Source organism: Salvelinus alpinus, chromosome 16 (assembly GCF_045679555.1).
Source record: "Salvelinus alpinus chromosome 16, SLU_Salpinus.1, whole genome shotgun sequence".
In the NCBI taxonomy this organism is placed as follows: domain Eukaryota; kingdom Metazoa; phylum Chordata; class Actinopteri; order Salmoniformes; family Salmonidae; genus Salvelinus; species Salvelinus alpinus.
The window spans coordinates 45537492-45562073 of NC_092101.1; the positions used below are offsets into that span (position 1 = coordinate 45537492).

At 51.3% G+C, this 24582-nt stretch overlaps 1 protein-coding gene across 5 annotated transcripts in view; it reads right to left on the reverse strand.

Moving 5' to 3' along the window:
- Window positions 1–24582, reverse strand: part of nek7 (NIMA-related kinase 7) — a 150761-nt gene that overhangs the window by 35363 nt on the left and 90816 nt on the right. For all 5 annotated transcript variants that reach the window (XR_011668367.1, XR_011668366.1, XM_071346384.1 and 2 more), the window contains 3 exons: window positions 13903–14011; window positions 13555–13662; window positions 1967–2061 (listed from right to left, as the gene is read on the reverse strand). Coding sequence is in view for 3 of the 5 variants with exons in the window: in XM_071346384.1 (XP_071202485.1) it covers window positions 1967–2061; window positions 13555–13662; window positions 13903–14011 (312 nt within the window). In the remaining 2 variants the exon portion in view is untranslated. The remainder of the gene's footprint in view (window positions 1–1966; window positions 2062–13554; window positions 13663–13902; window positions 14012–24582) is intronic.

The following is a 24582-nucleotide window of genomic DNA, read 5'->3' on the forward strand; positions in this document are numbered from 1 at the left end:
AGCACCCCAGGATGAACACTGAAATATTCATGTTCTCTCAAACACAGTCCTAAAACACACACACCCACGTGTTGACCCTCACCGACAGCCATACGGCCAGCATCCATACGGCCAAAATCCATACGGCCAAAATCCATACGGCCAACAGCCATACGGCCAACAGCCATACGGCCAACATCCATACGGCCAACAGCCATACGGCCAACAGCCATACGGCCAACAGCCATACGGCCAACAGCCATACGGCCAACAGCCATACGGCCAACAGCCAACAGCCAAACGGCCAACAGCCATACGGCCAACATCCATACGGCCAACATCCATACGGCCAACAGCCATACGGCCAACATCCAACATCCATACGGCCAATATCCATACGGCCAACATCCAACATCCATACGGCCAACATCCATACGGCCAACATCCATACGGCCAACATCCATACGGCCAACATCCAACATCCATACGGCCAACATCCATACGGCCAACATCCATACGGCCAACATCCATACGGCCAACATCCATACGGCCAACATCCAACATCCATACGGCCAACATCCATACGGCCAACATCCATACGGCCAACATCCATACGGCCAACAGCCAACATCCATACGGCCAACATCCATACGGCCAACATCCATACGGCCAACAGCCAACATCCATACGGCCAACATCCAACATCCATACGGCCAACATCCAACATCCATACGGCCAACATCCATACGGCCAACATCCATACGGCCAACATCCATACGGCCAACATCCATACGGCCAACATCCATACGGCCAACATCCATACGGCCAACATCCATACGGCCAACATCCATACGGCCAACATCCATAACAGCCATACGGCCAACATCCATACGGCCAACAGCCATACGGCCAACAGCCATACGGCCAACAGCCATACGGCCAACAGCCATACGGCCAACAGCCATACGGCCAACCTCCAATGCACACACCGGTCAGACCTTCATATATGCACACACTGAATAGTGTTTTCAGATCAATGGGAGCAGAGTGGGTCTGTGTGATGCTTGTTTAGAAAGGCCAGATAATATTACACAAACACACAACAGGCCAGCTACATACTCACTCTCTCTCCCTCTCCCTCACTCTCTCTCTTCCCATCCTCTCTCTTCTCCTCTCTCCCCATCCTCTCCCCGTATCGCTCTCGCTGCCTCTCTCTCCCCACCCCCCCTCTCCCTCTCTTCTCTCTCCATCCCATCTCTCACTCTCCAACCTCTCCCCGTATCTCTCTCTCTGCCTGGCTCAACCCATCCCTCATCTATTTAGCTCTGCCTCTCTCCACCATCCTTTCGCTCTCTCTCCCCACACACCCTTCTCTCGCTGCCTCTCTTCTCACCCCCCACCCCCCCCCCCACCCCACCTCTCTCTCCAGTCTGATCTGTAAGGTGGAAGTGGTTGGTCTACAGAGTAATCTAACTGGTCAGTCTGATCTGTAAGGTGGAAGGGGTTGGTCTACAGAGTAATCTAACTGCTCAGTCTGATCTGTAAGGTGGAAGTGGTTGGTCTACAGAGTAATCTAACTGGTCAGTCTGATCTGTAAGGTGGAAGTGGTTGGTCTACAGAGTAATCTAACTGCTCAGTCTGATCTGTACGGTGGAAGTGGTTGGTCTACAGAGTAATCTAACTGCTCAGTCTGATCTGTACGGTGGAAGTGGTTGGTCTACAGAGTAATCTAACTGCTCAGTCTGATCTGTAAGGTGGAAGTGGTTGGTCTACAGAGTAATCTAACTGCTCAGTCTGATCTGTACGGTGGAAGTGGTTGGTCTACAGAGTAATCTAACTGCTCAGCATCATATCCACCCAGTTGATCTGAACCACATGGATATGTCACTGGGAGGTCTCTGCTTCAAACACACTGCAGCTCTCCTATCCACCTTTACCTCACAAATCTGTCTGTCTGTGTACAGTAAATGTGTATCATATACGTTACCTCGTAGAGCAGGCAGCCTAGCGACCAGATGTCAGATTTGAAGTTGTATCCGTTTTCATGTATTCTCTCTGGAGACATGTAGTAGGGGGTGCCCACTGGAACAGACAGAAACACAGGGAGAGAGAGAGAGACACAGGGAGAGAGAGAGAGACACAGGGAGAGAGAGAGAGACACAGGGAGAGAGAGAGAGACACAGAGAGAGAGAGAGAGACACAGAGAGAGAGAGAGAGAGAGAGAGGCACAGGGAGAGAGAGAGAGACACAGGGAGAGAGAGAGAGACACAGGGAGAGAGAGAGAGACACAGGGAGAGAGATAGAGACACAGGGAGAGAGAGAGAGACACACAGGGAGAGAGAGAGACACACAGGGAGAGAGAGAGACACACAGGGAGAGAGAGAGACACACAGGGAGAGACACAGGTCACACACAATATGATGTTTGAAATGTCTTTATTCTTGCAGAACTTTTGTAAGTGTAATGTTTAGTGACCATTTTTATTGTTTATTTCACTTTAGTTTATTATCTACTTCACTTGATTTGTCAATGTTAACATATACTTCCCATACATATAAAGCCCTTAAATTGAAATTGAATTGAGAGAAAGTAAGAGACAGAGAGAGACAGAGAAATAACAGAGAGAACAGAGCGAGAGAGACAACCATTACCCTGTTCCACCACTAACCTAGCTGTTCCAGCACACCACATATGTCCCAACACACACAACCTCAGAGAGACAGACATCACACACAAACTACAAGTCCACTACATCACAACTCCAGTTCAGCCCTCATTACCATCCCTCATCCACTACATCACAACTCCAGTTCAGCTCTCATTACCATCCCTCATCCACTACATCACAACTCCAGTTCAGCTCTCATTACCATCCCTCATCCACTACATCACAACTCCCGTTCAGCTCTCATTACCATCCCTCATCCACTACATCACAACTCCAGTTCAGCTCTCATTACCATCCCTCATCCACTACATCACAACTCCAGTTCAGCCCTCATTACCATCCCTCATCCACTACATCACAACTCCAGTTCAGCCCTCATTACCATCCCTCATCCACTACATCACAACTCCAGTTCAGCCCTCATTACCATCCCTCATCCACTACATCACAACTCCAGTTCAGCTCTCATTACCATCCCTCATCCACTACATCACAACTCCTGTTCAGCCCTCATTACCATCCCTCATCCACTACATCACACCTCCTGTTCAGCCCTCATTACCATCCCTCATCCACTACATCACAACTCCAGTTCAGCCCTCATTACCATCCCTCATCCACTACATCACAACTCCCACAGTCAGACAGTACAATACCACGCTGGCTGGCCCGCTCCAGACCCCACAGTCAGACAGTACAATACCACGCTGGCTGGCCCGCTACAGACCCCACAGTCAGACAGTACAATACCACGCTGGCTGGCCCGCTCCAGACCCCACAGTCAGACAGTACAATACCACGCTGGCTGGCCCGCTACAGACCCAACAGTCAGACAGTACAATACCACGCTGGCTGGCCCGCTACAGACCCCACAGTCAGACAGTACAATACCACGCTGGCTGGCCCGCTACAGACCCCACAGTCAGACAGTACAATACCACGCTGGCTGGCCCGCTCCAGACCCCACAGTCAGACAGTACAATACCACGCTGGCTGGCCCGCTCCAGACCCCACAGTCAGACAGTACAATACCACGCTGGCTGGCCCGCTCCAGACCCCACAGTCAGACAGTACAATACCACGCTGGCTGGCCCGCTCCAGACCTCACAGTCAGACAGTACAATACCATGCCGGCTGGCCCGCTACAGACCCCACAGTCAGACAGTACAATACCACGCTGGCTGGCCCGCTCCAGACCTCACAGTCAGACAGTACAATACCATGCCGGCTGGCCCGCTACAGACCTCACAGTCAGACAGTACAATACCATGCCGGCTGGCCCGCTACAGACCCCACAGTCAGACAGTATAATACCAAGCTGGCTGGCCCGCTACAGACCCCACAGTCAGACAGTACAATACCACGCTGGCTGGCCCGCTCCAGACCCCACAGTCAGACAGTACAATACCACGCTGGCTGGCCCGCTCCAGACCCCACAGTCAGACAGTACAATACCACGCTGGCTGGCCCGCTCCAGACCCCACAGTCAGACAGTACAATACCACGCTGGCTGGCCCGCTCCAGACCCCACAGTCAGACAGTACAATACCACGCTGGCTGGCCCGCTCCAGACCCCACAGTCAGACAGTACAATACCACGCTGGCTGGCCCGCTCCAGACCCCACAGTCAGACAGTACAATACCACGCTGGCTGGCCCGCTCCAGACCCCACAGTCAGACAGTACAATACCACGCTGGCTGGCCCGCTACAGACCCCACAGTCAGACAGTACAATACCACGCTGGCTGGCCCACTCCAGACCCCACAGTCAGACAGTACAATACCACGCTGGCTGGCCCGCTACAGACCCAACAGTCAGACAGTACAATACCACGCTGGCTGGCCCGCTACAGACCCCACAGTCAGACAGTACAATACCACGCTGGCTGGCCCACTACAGACCCCACAGTCAGACAGTACAATACCACGCTGGCTGGCCCGCTCCAGACCCCACAGTCAGACAGTACAATACCACGCTGGCTGGCCCGCTCCAGACCCCACAGTCAGACAGTACAATACCACGCTGGCTGGCCCGCTCCAGACCCCACAGTCAGACAGTACAATACCACGCTGGCTGGCCCGCTACAGACCCCACAGTCAGACAGTACAATACCACGCCGGCTGGCCCGCTCCAGACCTCACAGTCAGACAGTACAATACCATGCCGGCTGGCCCGCTACAGACCCCACAGTCAGACAGTATAATACCAAGCTGGCTGGCCCGCTACAGACCCCACAGTCAGACAGTATAATACCAAGCTGGCTGGCCCGCTACAGACCCCACAGTCAGACAGTACAATACCACGCTGGCTGGCCCGCTCCAGACCCCACAGTCAGACAGTACAATAACACGCTGGCTGGCCCGCTACAGACCCCACAGTCAGACAGTACAATACCACGCTGGCTGGCCCGCTCCAGACCCCACAGTCAGACAGTACAATACCACGCTGGCTGGCCCGCTCCAGACCCCACAGTCAGACAGTACAATACCATGCCGGCTGGCCCGCTACAGACCCAACAGTCAGACAGTACAATACCACGCTGGCTGGCCCGCTACAGACCCCACAGTCAGACAGTACAATACCACGCCGGCTGGCCCGCTACAGACCCCACAGTCAGACAGTACAATACCACGCCGGCTGGCCCGCTCCAGACCCCACAGTCAGACAGTACAATACCACGCTGGCTGGCCCGCTCCAGAACCCACAGTCAGACAGTACAATACCACGCTGGCTGGCCCGCTCCAGACCCCACAGTCAGACAGTACAATACCACGCTGGCTGGCCCGCTCCAGACCCCACAGTCAGACAGTACAATACCACGCTGGCTGGCCCGCTCCAGACCCCACAGTCAGACAGTACAATACCACGCTGGCTGGCCCGCTCCAGACCCCACAGTCAGACAGTACAATACCACGCTGGCTGGCCCGCTACAGACCCAACAGTCAGACAGTACAATACCACGCTGGCTGGCCCGCTACAGATCCCACAGTCAGACAGTACAATCACACACTGGCTGGCCCGCTACAGACCCCACAGTCAGACAGTACAATACCACGCTGGCTGGCCCGCTCCAGACCCCACAGTCAGACAGTACAATACCACGCTGGCTGGCCCGCTCCAGACCCCACAGTCAGACAGTACAATACCACGCTGGCTGGCCCGCTCCAGACCCCACAGTCAGACAGTACAATACCACGCTGGCTGGCCCGCTCCAGACCCCACAGTCAGACAGTACAATACCATGCTGGCTGGCCCGCTCCAGACCCCACAGTCAGACAGTACAATACCACGCTGGCTGGCCCGCTCCAGACCCCACAGTCAGACAGTACAATACCACGCTGGCTGGCCCAGTAACACGAGCTGTCGCCATTGGCTAATGGGGATCCTGATATATCAAATGGCATGATGGTAGCATAGTCTGAGACCTGTAAATATTGTACATATTTAGTTAATACATGTCTTTTTTTTTTTTATTGGTGTGTTTAATAACTCATTGAATTTTGATCGAATTTGAATAGTTGGCTTGACCAATGGAATGTCAGAAATTATGCCTGGTCGATTTGTTTGGTTTGCTAAGGTAGTTAGCTATTGCGAACTGTCTACAGTTTGCATTCAAAAGATGCATTCAGCAAGGCTTTTAGTTTCACCCGCTCAAAGTGAGAAGCCTGAAGTGTGGTGATAGGAGAGGGCACGCTCGTAGTAAGGGGGACACTGGACTGACGTGTGGTGATGGGAGAGGGCACGCTCGTAGTAAGGGGGACACTGGACTGACGTGTGGTGATAGGAGAGGGCACGCTCGTAGTAAGGGGGACACTGGACTGACGTGTGGTGATGGGAGAGGGCACGCTCGTAGTAAGGGGGACACTGGACTGACGTGTGGTGATGGGAGAGGGCACCCTCGTAGTAAGCGGGACACTGGACTGACGTGTGGTGATAGGAGAGGGCACCCTCGTAGTAAGGGGACTGACGTGTGGTGATGGGAGAGGGCACCCTCGTAGTAAGCGGGACACTGGACTGACGTGTGGTGATAGGAGAGGGCACCCTCGTAGTAAGGGGGACACTGGACTGACGTGTGGTGATGGGAGAGGGCACCCTCGTAGTAAGGGGGACACTGGACTGACGTGTGGTGATGGGAGAGGGCACCCTCGTAGTAAGGGGGACACTGGACTGACGTGTGGTGATGGGAGAGGGCACCCTCGTAGTAAGGGGGACACTGGACTGACGTGTGGTGATAGGAGAGGGCACCCTCGTAGTAAGGGGGACACTGGACTGACGTGTGGTGATGGGAGAGGGCACCCTCGTAGTAAGGGGGACACTGGACTGACGTGTGGTGATGGGAGAGGGCACCCTCGTAGTAAGGGGGACACTGGACTGACGTGTGGTGATAGGAGAGGGCACCCTCGTAGTAAGGGGGACACTGGACTGACGTGTGGTGATGGGAGAGGGCACCCTCGTAGTAAGGGGGACACTGGACTGACGTGTGGTGATAGGAGAGGGCACCCTCGTAGTAAGGGGGACACTGGACTGACGTGTGGTGATGGGAGAGGGCACCCTCGTAGTAAGGGGGACACTGGACTGACGTGTGGTGATGGGAGAGGGCGTATTAAGGGGGACTTTATACACTGGACTGACGTGTGGTGATGGGAGAGAGCACCCTCGTAGTAAGGGGGACTTTATACACTGGACTGACGTGTGGTGATAGGAGAGGGCACCCTCGTAGTAAGGGGGACACTGGACTGACGTGTGGTGATAGGAGAGGGCACCCTCATAGTAAAGGGGACACTGGACTGACGTGTGGTGATGGGAGAGGGCACGCTCGTAGTAAGGGGGACACTGGACTGACGTGTGGTGATAGGAGAGGGCACCCTCATAGTAAAGGGGACACTGGACTGACGTGTGGTGATGGGAGAGGGCACGCTCGTAGTAAGGGGGACACTGGACTGACGTGTGGTGATGGGAGAGGGCACCCTCGTAGTAAGGGGGACACTAGACTGACGTGTGGTCAGTCTAGTCGCTTTTAGTGCTATATCGGCAGCAGAAGAAGCAACAACCAAGTGGGTCCTACACATCACTAGTGGAGTAGGCATCCAATGGCTAGAGAGGTCTGGAGAACAGCCATCCCACTCGGCTGCCAGGTGAGACCTTCGCCCAGAGCAGAGAGCAGGTGAGACCTTCGCCCAGAGCAGGTGAGACCTTCGCCCAGAGCAGGTGAGACCTTCGCCCAGAGCAGAGAGCAGGTGAGACCTTCACCCAGAGCAGAGCAGGTGAGACCTTCACCCAGAGCAGGTGAGACCTTCACCCAGAGCAGGTGAGACCTTCACCCAGAGCAGGTGAGACCTTCACCCAGAGCAGGTGAGACCTTCACCCAGAGCAGGTGAGACCTTCACCCAGAATAGGTGAGACCTTCACCCAGAGCAGAGAGCAGGTGAGGACTTCACCCAGAGCAGGTGAGAATTTCGCCCAGAGCAGAGAGCAGGTGAGGACTTCACCCAGAGCAGAGAGCAGGTGAGGACTTCGCCCAGAGCAGGTGAGACATTCACCCAGAGCAGAGAGCAGGTACGACCTTTACCCAGAGCAGAGAGCAGGTACGACCTTTACCCAGAGCAGAGAGCAGGTGAGGACTTCGCCCAGAGCAGGTGAGACCTTCACCCAGAGCAGAGAGCAGGTGAGACCCTTACCCAGAGCAGAGAGCAGGTGAGGACTTCGCCCAGAGCAGGTGAGACCTTCACCCAGAGCAGAGAACAGGTGAGGACTTCGCCCAGAGCAGAGAGCAGGTGAGGACTTCGCCCAGACTAGAGAGCAGGTGAGGACCATCGCCCAGAGCAGGTGAGACCTTCGCCCAGAGCAGAGATCAGGTGAGGACTTCGCCCAGACTAGAGAGCAGGTGAGGACCATCGCCCAGAGCAGGTGAGACCTTCGCCCAGAGCAGGTGAGACCTTCACCCAGAGCAAGTGAGACCTTCACCCAGAGCAGGTGAGACCTTCACCCAGAGCAGGCGAGACCTTCACCCAGAGCAGGCGAGACCTTCACCCAGAATAGGTGAGACCTTCACCCAGAGCAGGTGAGACCTTCACCCAGAATAGGTGAGACCTTCACCCAGAATAGGTGAGACCTTCACCCAGAGCAGAGAGCAGGTGAGGACTTCGCCCAGAGCAGGTGAGAATTTCACCCCGAACAGAGAGCAGGTACGACCTTTACCCAGAGCAGAGAGCAGGTGAGGACTTCGCCCAGAGCAGGTGATCCCTTCACCCAGAGCAGAGAGCAGGTGAGGACTTCGCCCAGAGCAGAGAGCAGGTGCGACCTTTACCCAGAGCAGAGAGCAGGTGAGGACTTCGCCCAGAGCAGGTGAGACCTTCACCCAGAGCAGGTGAGACCTTCACCCAGAGCAGAGCAGGTGAGACCTTTACCCAGAGCAGAGAGCAGGTGAGGATTTCGCCCAGAGCAGGTGAGACCTTCACCCAGAGCAGAGAGCAGGTGAGGACTTCGTCCAGAGCAGAGAGCAGGTGAGGACTTCGCCCAGAGCAGGTGAGAACTTCGCCCAGAGCAGAGAGCAGGTGAGGACTTCACCCAGAGCAGGTGAGACCTTCACCCAGAGCAGAGAGCAGGTGAGGACTTGGCCCAGAGCAGGTGAGAACTTCGCCCAGAGCAGAGAGCAGGTGAGGACTTCACCCAGAGCAGAGAGCAGGTGAGGACTTCACCCAGAGCAGAGAGCAGGTGAGGACTTCGCCCAGAGCAGAGAGTAGGTGAGGACTTCGCCCAGAGCAGGTGAGACCTTCACCCAGAGCAGGTGAGACCTTCGCCCAGAATAGGTGAGACCTTCACCCAGAGCAGGTGAGAACTTCGCCCAGAGCAGAGAGCAGGTGAGGACTTCGCCCAGAGCAGGTGAGACCTTTACCCAGAGCAGAGAGCAGGTGAGGACTTCGCCCAGAGCAGGTGAGACCTTTACCCAGAGCAGAGAGCAGGTGAGGACTTCACCCAGAGCAGAGAGCAGGTGAGACCTTCACCCAGAGCAGAGAGCAGGTGCGACCTTTACCCAGAGCAGAGAGCAGGTGAGTACTTCACCCAGAGCAGAGAGCAGGTGCGACCTTTACCCAGAGCAGAGAGCAGGTGAGGACTTCACCCAGAGCAGAGAGCAGGTGAGACCTTCACCCAGAGCAGGCACCATCCGAAGCTGGCGACTAAACTTCACTCTTCATATTTTTGTCTTCTTTTTTAACTTTTATATTCTTCTTCTTTTTTTTTATCAACTGTGATTCAGCTTTTAGCTGTGAACATGTATAAATAATAATACAAACTAGATATGAATTAGTTTGAATAAACCCATGACGTGGAATATTATAAGAGTTTACAGCATATGTATCTGTGCAGAAATAAAAGTGCACTTTTTATTGGGGGATGTTTTTTAATTGGGATGTGAAAACATTTCTTCATCTCTAAATGTCAGGTCTGCATAATAAAGTGTGCCCTCCAATTCTAAAAATAATCCTTCACTTCCACCATCAACTAGAGAGAGAGGCGGGGTCAGAGAGAGAGGGAGAGAGAGGCAGGGTCGGAGAGAGAGGGAGAGAGAGGCAGGGTCGGAGAGAGAGGGAGAGAGAGGCGGGGTCAGAGAGAGAGGGAGAGAGAGGCGGGGTCAGAGAGAGAGGGAGAGAGAGGCGGGGTCAGAGAGAGAGGGAGAGAGAGGCGGGGTCAGAGAGAGAGGGAGAGAGAGGCAGGGTCAGAGAGAGAGGGAGAGAGAGGCAGGGTCAGAGAGAGAGGGAGAGAGAGGCGGGGTCAGAGAGAGAGGGAGAGAGAGGCGGGGTCAGAGAGAGAGGGAGAGAGAGGCGGGGTCAGAGAGAGAGGGAGAGAGAGGCGGGGTCAGAGAGAGAGGGAGAGAGAGGCGGGGTCAGAGAGAGAGAGAGAGAGAGTGGCGGGGTCAGAGAGAGAGGAAGAGAGCTGGCTTGCGAGAGCCCAGTTTTAATTGGTTATCAGGCTCGGTGGTGTGTGTGTGTGTGTGTGTGTGTGTGTGTGTGTGTGTGTGTGTGTGTGTGTGTGTGTGTGTGTGTGTGTGTGTGTGTGTGCGCGTGTGTGCGCGTGTGTATATGCGTTTCTGTGTGCATATGCGTTTGTGTGTGTGTGTGTGTGTGTGTGTGTGTGTGTGTGTGTGTGTGTCTGTGTCTGTGTGTGTCTGTGTGTGTGTGTGTGTGTGTGTGTGTGTGTGTGTGTATGTGTGTGTGTGTGTGTGTGTGTGTGTATGTGTGTGTGTGTGTGTGTGTGTGTGTGTGTTGCTATGGAGGTCTCCTGGTGCAGTTTGAACGGTGTTCCTTTAACATCCATTACAAGCTGATTAAAGAGCATCAGCCTCTCTTATGCTCATAGATGTATAGAGGAACAAAGCAACAGCGCCTGCCTGCCTGCCTGCCTGTCTGTCTGTCTGTCTGTCTGTCTGTCTGTCTGTCTGTCTGTCTGTCTGTCTGTCTGTCTGTCTGTCTGTCTGCCTGCATTCATTCATTTACAATTAAAACACACAACTGTATTCACGCGGATGAACTAGAAGTCATGTTGGGATTGATTTCCATTATTACAGTTGGTTAAGACAACTGAGCTGCATTCTAGGGGAAGAGAAGATCAAATGGTCATGGTAAACATGTATGGATGGAATCATCCGGTTCCTCTACTGGGCTATGAGCCTGGACCACCAACTAGCCAGCACCTCCCTCCTCTACTGGTCTCTAGCCAGCACCTCCCTCCCCTACTGGTCTCTAGCCAGCACCTCCCTCCCCTACTGGTCTCTAGCCAGCACCTCCCTCCTCTACTGGTCTCTAGCCAGCACCTCCCTCCTCTACTGGTCTCTAGCCAGCACCTCCCTCCTCTACTGGTCTCTAGCCAGCACCTCCCTCCTCTACTGGTCTCTAGCCAGCACCTCCCTCCTCTACTGGTCTCTAGCCAGCACCTCCCTCCTCTACTGGTCTCTAGCCAGCACCTCCCTCCTCTACTGGTCTCTAGCCAGCACCTCCCTCCTCTACTGGTCTCTAGCCAGCACCTCCCTCCTCTACTGGTCTCTAGCCAGCACCTCCCTCCTCTACTGGTCTCTAGCCAGCACCTCCCTCCTCTACTGGTCTCTAGCCAGCACCTCCCTCCTCTACTGGTCTCTAGCCAGCACCTCCCTCCTCTACTGGTCTCTAGCCAGCACCTCCCTCCTCTACTGGTCTCTAGCCAGCACCTCCCTCCTCTACTGGTCTCTAGCCAGCACCTCCCTCCTCTACTGGTCTCTAGCCAGCACCTCCCTCCTCTACTGGTCTCTAGCCAGCACCTCTCTCCTCTACTAGGACTCATTAAAGCCCCAAACTTTCAGACACAAACACACAGGCACACACATTTCACCGCCCCTCATGCAGAGAGAGACATGGGGAGAGAAGGACAGAAGGAGGGAGGGAGGGAAGGAGAGGGGGAATGAGAGATGAAGGGGGAGAGAAAGGGGGAGAGGGAGAAAGAGGGCGGGAAAATAAGTCGTATAGAGGAGAGAAAGAGAAAGAAGAAAAGGAGGGAGGGTGAGAGAAATACATGAGGAGGAGAAAATGGAGGGAGCGAGAGAGCAAAGGAGAGAAAGTTTGAGAAAGACAGTTGGATAGACAGTGAGGCAGCTAGAGAGAGGAAGATGGGAAGAGAAAAAAGAGAGGTGGGTATGGAGAGAAAGACAGCAGGAGAGAGAGAGGGGGGTATGGAGAGAAAGACAGCAGGAGAGAGAGAGGGGGGTATGGAGAGAAAGACAGCAGGAGAGAGAGAGGGGGGTATGGAGAGAAAGACAGCAGGAGAGAGAGAGGGGGGTATGGAGAGAAAGACAGCAGGAGAGAGAGAGGGGGGTATGGAGAGAAAGACAGCAGGAGAGAGAGAGGGGGGTATGAGAGGAGGACAGCAGGAGAGAGAGAGGGGGGTATGGAGAGAAAGACAGCAGGAGAGAGAGAGAGGGGTACGGAGAGAAAGACAGCAGGAGAGAGAGAGGGGGGTATGGAGAGAAAGACAGCAGGAGAGAGAGAGGGGGGTATGGAGAGAAAGACAGCAGGAGAGAGGGGGGGGGTATGAAGAAATACCCAGCAGGAGAGAGAGAGGGGTACGGAGAGGAGGACACAGCAGGAGAGAGGGAGAGGGGTACGGAGAGAAAGAGGAGAATGAAAGCCAAAGAGGCTTTTGGGAATGGATGATCCTGGGTCTCCATGCCCGTGAGGGAAAATAACCCTTTATGGAGAAACTTTCCTCACCCTCTATTCTCCTCCCCTCCATTCTCCTCTCCCCTCCATTCTCCTCTCCCCTCCATTCTCCTCCATTCTCTCTCATTCACTCTCTCCTCACTCACCCTGGCCATGGGGCTGAAGGAGCAGCCTACTCACAGAAGACCTTAAGGGGGCGCTGTGGTCCCAATTTTAAGGCTCCTGCCCATATCTAGTCATCATACTGTTTACATTGCCTAATACTGGCTTTCTGTTTTTCAAATGTAAGATTAACACAGTCAGTGTGAGGCGCTCTCTCAATCCCATTGTTTACAATTAAGTTTAAAAAATCATTTTCATTACTGTTTATTTGAAAGCATCCTGTCTTGTGCAGGTTTTGGAGAACATGAGAATATGTAAATTGAGCATTTTTAAAACAATCCCCACCACAACACAACCACAGTGTCGGCCACCGTTTTTTTTACAGCAGTCAGAGCCGTGTGTCAGGCAGCGGTGGCGAGGCGTGTTCCAGACATGTTCCGCCCAGACAACAGGTCAGGGGTCAAGGCAACAGGAAGAGACTAACTGGCCAATGAAGAGTCAACGGCCCCAAAGTTGCCTTTAGAAGGCCTCAACCCCCAGCTTTATAACACACATGGTTCTGGGCTACACCAGCTAATCAAACACATCCCCACACGTTGTGTTTGTGTGAGTGTTACCTAGAGAATGGGCAGCAGTGGTTTTGGAACTGAAGAATCTTCCCAGTCCCAGATCTCCCAGCTTCACCACTCCTGTGGCAGTTATGAACACATTAGCTGGCTTGATATCTGTAGAGAGGACAGGGCACACAGTTCAAAAGCCTGTGTGTGTGTGTGTGTGTGTGTGTGTGTGTGTGTGTGTGTGTGTGTGTGTGTGTGTGTGTGTGTGTGTGTGTGTGTGTGTGTGTGTGTGTGTGTGTGTGTGTGTGTGTGTGTGTGTATAAGTGTGTGTATAAGTGTGTGTATAAGTGTGTGTGTATAAGTGTGTGTGTGTGTGTAAGTGTGTGTGTAAGTGTGTGTGTGTTGTACCTCTGTGCATGACCCGTCGAGAGTGCATGTGTTCCAGCGCACTGCACAGCTGGACAAAGTACTTCCACACGGTCCTCTCTGGAATCAACCTCCGCTGCTTCTTAAAGTGCTACACACACACACACACACACACAACACACACACACCACACACACACACAACACAACGTCAGATAACACACACATGATCGGGTGTCCTATAGGACGACGCACAATTGGCACAGCGTCATCCGGGTTAGGGAAGGGTTTGGCCGGGGTAGGCCATCATTGTAAAATAAGAATTTGTTCTTAACTGACGTACCTAGTTAAATAAAGGTTAAAGAAAAGAAAAATACACACATACTGGGGAGGGGAACTTGAAATGATTTCACTATCTGAAAAATAATGATTTTTTGGGGAGATATGAGGATAGTCGAAATACATGTGTTTTAAAGAGGAAAAAATAAACAAAATTCAACTTCAATGGCAACTTGCTCGTGTGACTCAGATGAGGCGGTGCACTCTGCATGTTGTTTCAGCACAGGCCTTGAGGCAGGGGCGTGAGAGGAGCAGGGCCGGTGTTTCCGACACGGGCGTGAGAGGAGCAGGGTCCGGTGTTTCCGACACAGGCGGTGAGGCAGGGGCGTGAGAGGAGCAGGGCCGGTGTTTCAGCACAGGTCGTGAGGCAGGGGGCGTGAGAGGAGCAGGGTCCGGTGTTTCCGACACGGGCGTGAGAGGAGCAGGGTCCGGTGTTTCCGACACGGGCGTGAGAGGAGCAGGGTCCGGTGTTTCAGCACAGGTCGTGAGGCAGGGGGCGTGAGAGGAGCAGGGCCGGTGTTTCCGACACGGGCGTGAGAGGAGCAGGGCCGGTGTTTCCGACACAGGCGGTGAGGCAGGGGCGTGAGAGGAGCAGGGCCGGTGTTTCCGACACGGGCGTGAGAGGAGCAGGGCCGGTGTTTCCGACACGGGCGTGAGAGGAGCAGGGTCCGGTGTTTCCGACACAGGCCGTGAGGCAGGGGCGTGAGAGGAGCAGGGTCCGGTGTTTCCGACACGGGCGTGAGAGGAGCAGGGTCCGGTGTTTCCGACACGGGCGTGAGAGGAGCAGGGCCGGTGTTTCCGACACAGGCGGTGAGGCAGGGGCGTGAGAGGAGCAGGGCCGGTGTTTCCGACACAGGCGGTGAGGCAGGGGCGTGAGAGGAGCAGGGCCGGTGTTTCCGACACAGGCCTTGAGGCAGGGGCGTGAGAGGAGCAGGGCCGGTGTTTCCGACACAGGCGGTGAGGCAGGGGCGTGAGAGGAGCAGGGCCGGTGTTTCCGACACAGGCGGTGAGGCAGGGGCGTGAGAAGAGCAGGGTCCGGTGTTTCAGCACAGGTCGTGAGGCAGGGGGCGTGAGAGGAGCAGGGCCGGTGTTTCCGACACAGGCGGTGAGGCAGGGGGCGTGAGAGGAGCAGGGCCGGTGTTTCCGACACAGGCGGTGAGGCAGGGGGCGTGAGAGGAGCAGGGCCGGTGTTTCCGACACAGGCGGTGAGGCAGGGGCGTGAGAGGAGCAGGGGCCGGTGTTTCCGACACAGAGGATAAGAGAGAGAAAGTAGACAAACCGACTCACTCAAGTTAGACAAACTTGTTGATGTGATAGGTTATCTATCATCTCATCTGGTAATGTCTGTCTTGACTGCGTCACATCTATAAAAGAAGCTAGCTAGCTACACTAGCCAGCTAAGTTAGTTATCCAGCTAGCTAGCTACACTAGCCAGCTAAGTTAGTTAGCCAGCTAGCTAGCTACACTAGCCAGCTAAGTTAGTTATCCAGCTAGCATCACAGTGCTAGAGGCGTCACTAAAGACCCGGGTTTGATCCCGGGCTGTATCGCAACCGGCTGTGATTGAGAGTCCCATAGGCACAATTGGCCCAGCGTTGTCCGGGTTAGGGGAGGGTTTGACCGGGGGGGGCTTTACCTGGCTCATCTTGCTGTAACATTTCCTTGTGGCGGGCCGGGCGCCTGCAGGCTGACCTCGGTCGTCATGTGAACGGTGTTTCCTCCGACACATTTGTGTAGCTGGCTTCCGGGTTAAGCGGGTGGGTGTTAAGAAGCGCAGTTTGGCGGGTCATGTTTCAGAGGACGCATGACCCGAGCCCGTTGGGGAGTTGCAGCAATGAAACAAGTTCGAAATTGGGGAGAAAAAGAAATGTCCCACGTCACATGGAGCCTCTGACAGTACTGCTGCTTGGATCAACTGACAATAACAAGCTACCGGTAAGTCTTTCTTATGAGGTACACTAATAAAAACTGTTTTAAAAACGGATGTTTTATTTAAAATGTCATGGTCTAACCTTGTCACATAGATAATTAAATACAATTTTAGACAAAGCTTTTTAATCAAAATAGGCCTATATTTGTTTTGCTCAAAAATCTATATTCTAGCCAGTAATCGAATACTAACGTCCTTTCGGATATTTGAATAATCAAATAACTGCCCAGGTTAAAGGATTTTTAAGCCTCGAGACAATTGAGACATGGATTGTGTATGAGCACCATTCAGAGGGTGAATGAGCAAGACAACAAAATGTAAGTGCCTTTGAACGGGGCATGGTAGTAGGTGCCAGGCGCACCGGTTTGTGTCAAGAACTGCAATGCTGCAGTTTCCCGTGTGTATCATGAATGGTCCATCACTCAAAGGACATCCAGCCAACTTGACACAACTGTGGGAAGCATTGGAGTCAACATGGGCCAGTATCCCTGTGGAACGCTTTCAACACCTTGGAGAGTCCATTCCCAGACGAATTGAGGCTGTTCTGAGGGGAAAAGGGGGTGCAACTCAATATTAGGATTTTGTACAGTCAATGTACACAAACTCTGCTGCTTCTTAAAGCGCTGCACACACACACACACACACACACACACACACACACACACACACACACACACACACACACACACACACACACACACACACACACACACACACACACACACACACACACACACACACACACACACACACACACGTTAATATGATGCAGACCTCGCGCTTGTTCCCTCTCTCTTCCCCTCACTCCGCTGTTTCCCTCGTTCCTCTCTCTCGTTCCCTCTCTCTTCCCCTCACTCCGCTGTTTCCCTCGTTCATCTCTCTCGTTCCCTCTCTCTTCCCCTCACTCCTCTGTTTCCCTCGTTCCCGCTGTTTCCCTCGTTCCCTCTGTTTCCCTCCCTCTCTCCCTCTCTCTACCGTTCTCCCTCTCTCTACCGTTCTCCCTCTCTCTACCGTTCTCCCTCTCTCTACCGTTCTCCCTCTCTCTACCGTTCTCCCTCTCTCTACCGTTCTCCCTCTCTCTACCGTTCTCCCTCTCTCTACCGTTCTCTCTTTCCCTCTCAATTTCAATCCTCTCTCTACCTCATCTGCCTCTTTTCCTCTACCCCCCTCTTTCTCTCATACCAAGGCCCTTCTCATTTTCATTACGCTGCGGTGGAGCACATGAGTTCTCAGAAACAGAGAAAAGCAAAACGCTCACATCTGGTACATAGTTTCTCCATATTTACGTAACCCAGTCACACACAAACTACAACCACACAACACACAATACCCCTGCCACCGTAACCCCCCTCAACCTCTCAGCATGACCTCATTCTCTCCTAGATGTCACAGAAACAGTCACAGTGCTACCGGAAATCAATGGTCCTAGTCGTTTTCAATATCTGGGAAAGAAAGACAACATTTAAAATGATCCACATCGGGGCAGCAGGTGGGAGAGTGTGGGAGAGTGTGGGAGAGTGTGGGAGAGTGTGGTGACATGGACCATTTCTTCACTTCACTGTCATTGGCAAACACGTAGCTTGCAAAGAAAACAAGTCTGGCCTACACCATGAACGAATTCAGAGACGGGAGCTCCCTCCCCCTGTGAAAAATAAGGCACCTGCACAGCTGTTGTACTCCATGAAGAATGACAAAACGAGGGCACAGAGAGAAAACCTGAGACTAATACGCATAAAATAAAATAAAAGGTATGTCAAAGATGTGTCAAACAAGTGAAAATTGTGTCAACTGTTAGGACAAGGGATAACAGCTAAGTCAACTGTTAGGACAAGGGATAACAGCTAAGTCAACTGTTAGGACAAGGGATAACAGCTAAGTCAACTGTTAGGACAAGGGATAACAGCTAAGTCAACTGTTAGGACAAGGGATAACAGCTAAGTCAACTGTTAGGACAAGGGATAACAGCTAAGTCAACTGTTAGGACAAGGGATAACAGCTAAATGAAATCCAACTGTTAGGACAAGGGATAACAGCTAAATGAAATCCAACTGTTAGGACAAGGGTTAACTGCTAAATGAAATCCAACTGTTAGGACAAGGGATAACAGCTAAGTCAACTGTTAGGACAAGGGATAACAGCTAAGTCAACTGTTAGGACAAGGGATAACAGCTAAGTCAACTGTTAGGACAAGGGATAACAGCTAAATGAAATCCAACTGTTAGGACAAGGGATAACAGCTAAATGAAATCCAACTGTTAGGACAAGGGATAACAGCTAAATTAAATCCAACTGTTAGGACAAGGGATAACAGCTAAATGAAATCCAACTGTTAGGACAAGGGATAACTGCTAAGTCAACTGTTAGGACAAGGGATAACAGCTAAATGAAATCCAACTGTTAGGACAAGGGATAACAGCTAAATGAAATCCAACTGTTTGGACAAGGGATAACAGCTAAATGAAATCCAACTGTTAGGACAAGGGATAACAGCTAAGTCAACTGTTAGGACAAGGGATAACAGCTAAGTCAACTGTTAGGACAAGGGATAACAGCTAAGTCAACTGTTAGGACAAGGGATAACAGCTAAATGAAATCCAACTGTTAGGACAAGGGATAACAGCTAAGTCAACTGTTAGGACAAGGGATAACAGCTAAATTAAATCCAACTGTTAGGACAGGGGATAACAGCTAAATTAAATCCAACTGTTAGGACAAGGGATAACTGCTAAGTCAACTGTTAGGACAAGGGATAACAGCTAAATGAAATCCAACTGTTAGGACAAGGGATAACTGCTAAGTCAACTGTTAGGACAAGGGATAACAGCTAAATGAAATCCAACTGTTAGGACAAGGGATAACTGCTAAGTCAACTGTTAGGACAAGGGATAACAGCTAAATGAAATCCAACTGTTAGGACAAGGGATAACAGCTAAATGAAATCCAACTGTTAGGACAAGGGATAACTGCTAAGTCAACTGTTAGGACAAGGGATAACAGCTAAATGAAATCCAACTGTTAGGACAAGGGATAACAGCTAAATGAAATCCAACTGTTTGGACAAGGGATAACAGCTATATGAAATCCAACTGTTAGGACAAGGGATAACAGCTAAGTCAACTGTTAGGACAAGGGATAACAGCTAAGTCAACTGTTAGGACAAGGGATAACAGCTAAGTCAACTGTTAGGACAAGGGATAACAGCTAAATGAAATCCAACTGTTAGGACAAGGGATAACAGCTAAGTCAACTGTTAGGACAAGGGATAACAGCTAAATTAAATCCAACTGTTAGGACAGGGGATAACAGCTAAATTAAATCCAACTGTTAGGACAAGGGATAACTGCTAAGTCAACTGTTAGGACAAGGGATAACAGCTAAATGAAATCCAACTGTTAGGACAAGGGATAACAGCTAAATGAAATCCAACTGTTAGGACAAGGGATAACAGCTAAATGAAATCCAACTGTTAGGACAAGGGATAACAGCTAAATGAAATCCAACTGTTTGGACAAGGGATAACAGCTAAATGAAATCCAACTGTTAGGACAAGGGATAACAGCTAAGTCAACTGTTAGGACAAGGGATAACAGCTAAGTCAACTGTTAGGACAAGGGATAACAGCTAAGTCAACTGTTAGGACAAGGGATAACAGCTAAGTCAACTGTTAGGACAAGGGATAACAGCTAAGTCAACTGTTAGGACAAGGGATAACAGCTAAGTCAACTGTTAGGACAAGGGATAACAGCTAAATTACATCCAACTGAAGCCATTGGTGAAGACTCAGACAAGCAGGAGCTGACAATAATGGACTATTTTTGACCGCTGTCATATCGACACTTACGTTCATTATAACTTCATTGTTGCTTTTGTACTGAGTGTCACTATTTATCAAGGCTACTTGGCACGCATGAGGATGTTTAGGCTACTGATGTTTTCATCATTTCACCTGGCATCTTGATGGGTGGGGGATTTAGCTGTTACCGGAAACACATACGCTTTCTGTTTCATGGTCGTAACAAAGGCACTCCATAAATACAATTGATTGAACGCTGCAAATGATTATTTTTTGCCATAGCATATATGAAATGTATTAATTACACTGTTAGAGTGGTGCAGTCAGAATGACTGCTAGTTAGCGTGACGAGGGGACTGTCGAGGACCAGCATATTAATTACACTGTTAGAGTGGTGCAGTCAGAATGACTGCTAGTTAGCGTGACGAGGGGACTGTCGAGGACCAGCATATTAATTACACTGTTAGAGTGGTGCAGTCAGAATGACTGCTAGTTAGCGTGACGAGGGGACCGTCGAGGACCAGCATATTAATTACACTGTTAGAGTGGTGCAGTCAGAATGACTGCTAGTTAGCGTGACGAGGGGACTGTCGAGGACCAGCATATTACTTACACTGTTAGAGTGGTGCAGTCAGAATGACTGCTAGTTAGCGTGACGAGGGGACTGTCGAGGACCAGCATATTAATTACACTGTTAGAGTGGTGCAGTCAGAATGACTGCTAGTTAGCGTGACGAGGGGACCGTCGAGGACCAGCATATTAATTACACTGTTAGAGTGGTGCAGTCAGAATGACTGCTAGTTAGCGTGACGAGGGGACTGTCGAGGACCAGCATATTAATTACACTGTTAGAGTGGTGCAGTCAGAATGACTGCTAGTTAGCGTGACGAGGGGACCGTCGAGGACCAGCATATTAATTACACTGTTAGAGTGGTGCAGTCAGAATGACTGCTAGTTAGCGTGACGAGGGGACCGTCGAGGACCAGCATATTAATTACACTGTTAGAGTGGTGCAGTCAGAATGACTGCTAGTTAGCGTGACGAGGGGGCTGTCGAGGACCAGCATATTAATTACACTGTTAGAGTGGTGCAGTCAGAATGACTGCTAGTTAGCGTGACGAGGGGACCGTCGAGGACCAGCATATTAATTACACTGTTAGAGTGGTGCAGTCAGAATGACTGCTGATTAGTGTGACGAGGGGACCGTCGAGGACCAGCATATTAATTACACTGTTAGAGTGGTGCAGTCAGAATGACTGCTAGTTAGCGTGACGAGGGGACCGTCGAGGACCAGCATATTAATTACACTGTTAGAGTGGTGCAGTCAGAATGACTGCTGATTAGCGTGACGAGGGGACCGTCGAGGACCAGCATATTAATTACACTGTTAGAGTGGTGCAGTCAGAATGACTGCTAGTTAGCGTGACGAGGGGACCGTCGAGGACCAGCATATTAATTACACTGTTAGAGTGGTGCAGTCAGAATGACTGCTAGTTAGCGTGACGAGGGGACCGTCGAGGACCAGCATATTAATTACACTGTTAGAGTGGTGCAGTCAGAATGACTGCTAGTTAGCGTGACGAGGGGACCGTCGAGGACCAGCATATTAATTACACTGTTAGAGTGGTGCAGTCAGAATGACTGCTAGTTAGCGTGACGAGGGGACCGTCGAGGACCAGCATATTAATTACACTGTTAGAGTGGTGCAGTCAGAATGACTGCTAGTTAGCGTGACGAGGGGACCGTCGAGGACCAGCATATTAATTACACTGTTAGAGTGGTGCCTGACTGCTGATTAGTGTGACGAGGGGACCGTCGAGGACCAGCATATTAATTACACTGTTAGAGTGGTGCAGTCAGAATGACTGCTAGTTAGCGTGACGAGGGGACCGTCGAGGACCAGCATATTAATTACACTGTTAGAGTGGTGCAGTCAGAATGACTGCTAGTTAGCGTGACGAGGGGACCGTCGAGGACCACCATATTAATTACACTGTTAGAGTGGTGCAGTCAGAATGACTGCTAGTTAGCGTGACGAGGGGACCGTCGAGGACCAGCATATTAATTACACTGTTAGAGTGGTGCAGTCAGAATGACTGCTAGTTAACGTGACGAGGGGACCATCGAAGACCAGCGGGTCCATGATGATCTCCCTCCATAACTGTCGGTTACAGTCATTGTGTCAGCCCTGTGTGTATGTGTGTGTATCCGTGTGTGTGTGTGTGTGTGTGTGTGTGTGTGTGTGTGTGTGTGTGTGTGTGTGTGTGTGTGTGTGTGTGTGTGTGTGTGTGTGTGAGAGAGATAGAGAGTCCTTGGCCCACAGCCAGAGGCAGCATGGTGAGCCATTCTTCTCCTTGCCCTGTCATTATCAGATCAGAGGAGTGTTTGATGTCCATGGTAGAGCAGCACTAACACCTCCATGTCCTCCACTACAAACACTCCGCTCACTACAAACACACCGCTCACTACAAACACTCTGCTCACTACAAACACACCGCTCACTACAAACACTCCGCTCACTACAAACACACTGCTCACTACAAACACACCGCTCACTACAAACACACCGCTCACTACAAACACTCTGCTCACTACAAACACTCTGCTCACTACAAACACTCTGCTCACTACAAACACTCTGCTGACTACAAACACTCTGCTCACTACAAACACCGCTCACTACAAACACTCTGCTCACTACAAACACTCTGCTCACTACAAACACTCTGCTCACTACAAACACTCTGCTCACTACAAACACTCTGCTCACTACAAACACTCTGCTCACTACAAACACTCTGCTCACTACAAACACTCTGCTCACTACAAACACCGCTCACTACAAACACTCCGCTCACTACAAACACTCCGCTCACTACAAACACACCGCTCACTACAAACACTCCGCTCACTACAAACACTCCGCTCACTACAAACACTCCGCTCACTACAAACACTCTGCTCACTACAAACACTCTGCTCACTACAAACACTCTGCTCACTACAAACACTCTGCTCACTACAAACACTCTGCTCACTACAAACACTCTGCTCACTACAAACACACTGCTCACTACAAACACTCTGCTCACTACAAACACTCTGCTCACTACAAACACTCTGCTCACTACAAACACTCTGCTCACTACAAACACTCTGCTCACTACAAACACTCTGCTCACTACAAACACTCTGCTCACTACAAACACTCTGCTCACTACAAACACTCTGCTCACTACAAACACTCTGCTCACTACAAACACTCTGCTCACTACAAACACTCTGCTCACTACAAACACACCGCTCACTACAAACACTCTGCTCACTACAAACACACCGCTCACTACAAACACACCGCTCACTACAAACACACCGCTCACTACAAACACCGCTCACTACAAACACCGCTCACTACAAACACCGCTCACTACAAACACTCTGCTCACTACAAACACTCTGCTCACTACAAACACTCTGCTCACTACAAACACTCTGCTCACTACAAACACTCTGCTCACTACAAACACTCTGCTCACTACAAACACTCTGCTCACTACAAACACTCTGCTCACTACAAACACCGCTCACTACAAACACCGCTCACTACAAACACTCTGCTCACTACAAACACTCTGCTCACTACAAACACTGCTCACGCAATATTAAGGAAGAACATGCAAATCAAGGGCCATTTGATTTGAATGCTAAGATGGTCAGGGAGGGAGAGGAAGGGAAATAAGGGATGTTAATTCCATCCAGGGCCTCTGTTTTACATACGCCACCACAGTGTGACAACACTGTATTTACTTCATAATGGGTGGGCAGGGGGGTGGGGGTGATGCCAGCCTCTGGACTGGTAATGTTTAATGAGGAAAACAGAGGAACAGAGTGGCACACAGATGCAGAGCGCTGTGGGTCTGTATGTTTGTGTATGTTTGTTTGTGTTTCAGTGTGTATGTATGTTTGTGTTTCTGTGTGTGTGTGTGTGTGTGTGCAGTGGGTGGGCGACATTTGCAGTGGGAGACAGCGTTGGTCATTTGCAGTGAGCGACAGCGTTGGTCATTTGCAGTGGACGACAGCGTTGGTCATTTGCAGGTTATTATATACATATTTGACAGGTTAATGCAACAAACATAATTAGATCACCAGGGCGGATCCCCATAGTGGATCACCGTTGATGGTCTTCGCCAGAGACGGGTTCGATTCCCGGGACCAGCCGTGCGTAGAATGTATTTGGATAAAAGCGTCTGCTAAATGGCATATATTATAGATTACAGGCAAGTAGGTCACCAGGATGGGCAAGTAGGTCACCAGGATGGGCAAGTAGGTCACCAGGATGGGCAAGTAGGTCACCAGGATGGGCAAGTAGATCACCAGGATGGGCAAGTAGATCACCAGGGTGGGCAAGTAGATCACCAGGGTGGGCAAGTAGATCACCAGGATGGGCTAGTAGATCACCAGGATGGGCAAGTAGATCGCCAGGATGGGCAAGTAGATCACCAGGATGGGCAAGTAGATCACCAGGATGGGCTAGTAGATCACCAGGATGGGCAAGTAGATCACCAGGATGGGCAAGTAGATCACCAGGATGGGCAAGTAGATCACCAGGATGGGGAAGTAGATCACCAGGATGGGCAAATAGATCACCAGGATGGATCCCAG